Genomic DNA, 5047 nt, shown 5'->3' with positions numbered 1-5047 from the left:
ACCTTCAAGACACAAACTGACCATTATGAGTTTTTAGTTATGCCATTCTGTTTGACTAATGCTCCAGCTACTTTCAATAGAATGATGAATAGGATATTCTTGAAATATCAAAAAAAATTTATAGTGTTTTTCGATGATATCTTAGTTTTCAGTAAGAACCATCAAGAACGTGAACAACATTTAAAAAAAGTATTTTCAATTCTTAAAGAGAATCAACTCTATGTCAATCCTGACAAGAGTAAATTCTTTCAAGAAGAAATTGAATATCTAGGACACATTGTCTTTGCTGATAGTATTCGAGTAGATCCCAAAAAGATCAAAAGCGTTACGAATAAGGATTCATTGTCCTAACTTTCCATCGATGTTAACCTAGTATGGAACCTTGCTAAAGAAGGACATGTGAAGAAAATTATCCTTTAATTTGTAGGGAAAAAAAAGAAGACCTTCACATGAAGGACACTTGTATGACAAAGAAATTATATTAATTTATAATAGTTTTTAAAAAAGGATTTTAGTAATTTTTCAAGGTATTTGCATTTGAAAAGTATTAGTTTTATTTGAGATCTTTGGTAAGCTTGTTGAAATCTTATTCCATATTTATGCTTGTTGGAAAAACTATTAAGTATTTTATTCTTTGCAAATATATTCCAAAAAAGAAAACTTTTAAGTTATCCCATGTATGGAAGGTCAAAGTAGAAAATCTACCATTTTTCAAGAAGATCAACTTCTTTACAGACCTTCCTACAAAAGAATGGAACCCAGTTTGGAAAGAAAAGGAAAAAAATACTTAGTCTAGAGAAGGCTTTTGGCACTTAAAAGCATGCACCTACCTTACATTTCCCACCCTTACCCATCCTACCCTCACAAGCTTCAATGTCCAACCAGCCATCAGGAGCTTCGTCCTCGAAGGTCTCCATGGTAACATTCACCTTTGCTCTTCTGAAGAAAGCTTGGTACTGGCATTGCAGGCCGGCAGCATGCTCATCGACCATGAGAGAGTCAATGACATGGTTGTGATCATGTGAACCCATGTCAATGGTGGTGCCGGGATGGCGCCCTACATCACTAGAATGATGGATGTCTTGATGTTTGATATGATGACTTACGTTAACATCATGAAAGCCCATCTGAAGAGGGGTGGCTTGATGGGGCAGCATGGTAGTGCCTTGATGGGGGACATCTTGAATGTGATGAGACCCCATGTGAGTGCCTTGATGGGGGACATCTTGAATGTGATGAGACCCCATGTGAGTGTCTAGATGATCCCCCCCAGTAGCAAAGAGTGATTGTTGGCGTCTTCTTGTAGCCATGCGAGAACGGAAGACGGTGAGGCTCCACGTCGATTCGCCGCTTCCAAGGAACGACGTGGCGCGAGAGCAGATATCTTGCTCTATTTGAGACACCGAGTGAGTGGTAGCGCCTGGCAGCACAGATGCATCCAGAAAGGAAAGATTGAAGAAGTCTCCGTTGGGGAAATTGGGCAACCCTTCAACGCTCCATAGCCCAGCCACCAGAAGCCCGGACTGCCTTAAACTGGTAACCACCTGTTCATGTGCATTATGTGAGTATGATGAATGATGATGATGGGGTGTGTGTGTGTGTGTGTGAGAGAGAGAGAGAGAGAGAGAGAGAGAGAGAGAGAGGGGTGGTGGAGGGAGGAGCAGGAGGGGAGGCTGGTGGGGGTGGGAGGAGCAGGTGGTGGTTGTGGGAGTGCATTATGTGAGTATGATGAATGATGATGATGGGGTGTGTGTGTGTGTGTGAGAGAGAGAGAGAGAGAGGGGTGGAGGGAGGAGCAGGAGGGGAGGGTGGTGGGGGTGGGAGGAGCTTGTGGTGGTTGTGGGAGGAGCAGATGGTGGTTGTGGTTGTGGGAGGGGCGGGGCAGAGCTGGAGGTAGTTGTGGGGATGAGAGGAGGAGGAGGAGGAGGAGGAGGAGGAGGAGGAGGGTAGGGATGGGAGGAGCAGGTGGTGGTTGTGGGAGGGGTGGGGGCCGAGGCGGTGAAGGTTGTGGGAGCAGGAGGGGCAAAGTTGGAGGTGGAGGCAGTGGTGGGGATGGGAGGAGGAGGACGCGGCAGGGGAAGGCGAGGAGCAACAAAGGTGGTAGTTCTGGGAGGAGGGGAGAGGAGGAAGAGGAGGTGGGGATGAGAAGGGGTTTTTGGGGGAGGAAACACCTGACTAACACTTACCTCTTTCACTAGGGCCTGGCCATGTGTACCTCTCAGCCATCCATCTGTAGCTACGTGCACAAACGACACATTTTCCATTCGAGCCCTCTCAAGGATGGCATCTATGAGATCTTGCTTGGCGATGGACACTCCCATGGCATGACCTCGAGGGCATCGGTTCATGTCGCGCTTCTGACTTCCTTCATTTCTTGCAGCTGGTTGGAGGCCCGAATTGATGACCGAACCATCTGCACACCTCAGAAAGCATAGCCCTAGCTCCTGTTCAGGGCATTTGGCCTCATGAAACCTCCAATGAACTGCACCCAAACACATATTATCATTACAGCAAGTCATCAATGCAACTAGTCAACATTAATGCAGCTAATCATCATTACCAGCAGGTTATTACTGCAACTAGTCATCATTACCAGCTAGAAAGGGATGGTGGGTTGAGCCCATGGCTTGGGTTAGGATAGCTGAGGCTGCATTTGAGATGGGGGTGGAAGCTTCCAAGTAAGCTGAGGCAGCTAGGTAAGCCCCCCTCCACCTGAGCCCCGGGAAAAGGCCGCCCAACGCCACGCACCTCTCCGACGCATAGTGTGAAAAGGCCTTCCCGATGTCCTTGTCTGACGCCCAATGCACGAAAGACCAGGAAAGATTGTGGGTTGTCTGCACAGAAGAGAGAGAAAGTGAAGGAGCTGCCACACATGATGCTATTATTGAGTGATTAAAAACTAAACTTCTGTATATTAAAGGCTAATCATGTGAAGAAATAATTAAGATTATGGACTTAAAACACTAAAGCTATGGTTATTACCACATTTTGCTCCCAATTCCAGTGCTGTATGCGAGGGGGGTATGTTGCTCTGAGCCACCAAAAGCTATCAAAGGCCTTCCCACAGGCCTCCAAGCATCTGCCCTCACTTGAAACCTTCACAAATTTTGATAATGTTTCCACATTATAGCGCTCTTCAACCGCCAACCCATTATCTTGCAAACCTAGGAAAAATCAAATCTACAGAAAATGACCACATAAAATGTATCACCTATAGTGTAACCATGTAGAAAATCAAATAAAAAAGAAATAAAGAGAAAAAAAAGGGGGAAAAACCAAGCTCAAAATCATAAAATACACTAAATAAACACAAAAGCATGCAAAAAAAAAACAGCTACCACAAAGACATTAAAAACATCTAAATACAACAATTAAGCATTAACCATGGAGATCAACAATGCAATCACAAAGCACTCATGCAAGATATCAAAAATATAAAGGAATTAGAAAATCAAATGGAGTAATAAAATATATACATAATGGAGCTTTAATTAAATTTTTGGACACTTAATGGAGTTTTAATTAATTTTTGGACACTTACCACCACCATGCTTGGCTGGACCAGTAAAGAAGGGGGTTAGGCATAAGGTTCTATTAGTTGCCCGGGCAATCACTGCAGCTGTCAGGTACTCAATTAGCTGGTTATTGTCTCCAACATGGCTGCTTAAGAGGGGCACTATGAAAGGCCCAGGATCATCACTAATCACCGCATTTAGAGTCTCCTGCAACAAATTGATTAGAATTAAGATTGTATTTCTGAGTGAAAGAGGTCTTAAACTGGTAGGAGGCCTTAATTAACTACAAGCGTTGGAACCCATTTAATAATCACAACTAGTAAAGGGAAGACTGCAGGCTAGAAGAGATTAAATCCAGCAGATCAGGGAGCTCAGGAAGGTGGGTTAAGGTTAATTATCTTGGGTGATTCCTTGTTTTCTGTGTATGATTGCTCATGGTTAGCAGCAAATCCAGCAGATCAGGGAGCTCAGGAAGGTGGGTTAAGGTTAATTATCTTGGGTGATTGGGAGATTACCTTGTTTTCTGTGTAAGATTGCTCATGAGATTACCTTGTTTTCTGTGTAAGATTGCTCATGGTTAGCAGCAGCAGGAGGATGATTAGGAGTTATGAGGGTGGAGCTCCATATTCTTTGAATGATGTCGGTGAGGGTCGGCAATAACAAGGCAGAGAGGAGGAGGGAGGCAAGGATAATGGAAGGCAAACGGAGGGAGAGCTCTAGCTTCTTCATCATGATCACCATTTCTGTGATGATGGGCTAAGCGATTGCAAAGATATGCTAATGATTTATTGAAAGATTTGGGGTTTCGGCTGCAGTGCAAAAAGCAGAAAGCAGAAAGCAGAAAGCAGAAAAGCAAAAAGCAGAAGCATTGTCAACTGTGGTCATTGCAATCAGGGTAGAGAAGCAGAAAAGTAAAGAATTTTACTGCATAGCGCGCACTGTAGATAGCTTTTTTTGTACGCTTGCTTGCTGGCTGGAAGCTGTCGCTTAAATCTGATGAAAACTTCGATCTTAACTGTGTACCACCATTAATCGCTTTCAATCAATTCTCACATACTTAATTACCGCATCCTTCCGATGCAAATATATATACATATATATATATATATATAAGCTTAACAGCCACAACTATAACTAAGTGGTATTAATTATAATTAAGTAGTAGTAATTATAACAATTACTTTTGTAATTACTACTACATTTGTAATTAAATGGTATTAATTATCATTAAGTAGTAGTAGTTATAAGCACCATTACTTTTGTAATTACTACTACATTTGTAATTAAATGGTATTAGTTATAATTGAGTAGTAGTAATTATAACCATTACTTTTGTAATTACTACTACTAAATTATAGTTAAGTAGTAGTAATTATAACCATTACTTTTATTACTATTATTGTTGTTGGGTTGTTAGTGTAGCTAAACGTTCTTTTCTTTGTGCACTGCTCTTTTATAATTTACTTTATTTCAACTTTATTTCCAATGAAATTTTAAAAATATTTTATGCCTTTGATGATGCCAACTTGCCA

At 42.0% G+C, this 5047-nt stretch overlaps 1 protein-coding gene across 1 annotated transcript; it reads right to left on the bottom strand.

The window, feature by feature from the left end:
* Positions 1-565: 565 nt before the first annotated feature.
* On the bottom strand, positions 566-4595 carry LOC147611388 (uncharacterized). The gene is made up of 6 exons (XM_086784468.1): positions 4065-4595; positions 3542-3722; positions 2983-3164; positions 2594-2834; positions 2187-2482; positions 566-1544 (listed from the first exon to the last, which is right to left on the bottom strand). Exons 1-6 carry the CDS (start codon positions 4254-4256, stop codon positions 813-815), a joined length of 1824 nt encoding a protein of 607 aa, XP_086640594.1. The 5' UTR covers positions 4257-4595; the 3' UTR covers positions 566-812.
* Between the last annotated feature and the right edge of the window lie 452 nt (positions 4596-5047).

Source organism: Cibotium barometz, chromosome 47 (genome assembly GCF_041138505.1).
Source record: "Cibotium barometz isolate CiBa-2024 chromosome 47, ASM4113850v1, whole genome shotgun sequence".
In the NCBI taxonomy this organism is placed as follows: domain Eukaryota; kingdom Viridiplantae; phylum Streptophyta; class Polypodiopsida; order Cyatheales; family Cibotiaceae; genus Cibotium; species Cibotium barometz.
The sequence above is the reverse complement of the archived record's forward strand: the minus strand, read 5'-3'. Positions and strand labels throughout refer to the sequence as shown.

Excerpts from the sequence above, each read along its gene's own strand:
- LOC147611388 (XM_086784468.1), bottom strand. The coding sequence starts at position 4,256 with ATGGTGATCATGATGAAGAAGCTAGAGCTCTCCCTCCGTTTGCCTTCC. Across the intron at positions 3,723-4,064 it reads AATCTTACACAGAAAACAAG|GAGACTCTAAATGCGGTGAT; the intron begins GTAATCTCATGA and ends AATTTGTTGCAG. Across the intron at positions 2,835-2,982 it reads GGAATTGGGAGCAAAATGTG|ACAACCCACAATCTTTCCTG; the intron begins GTAATAACCATA and ends TCTTCTGTGCAG.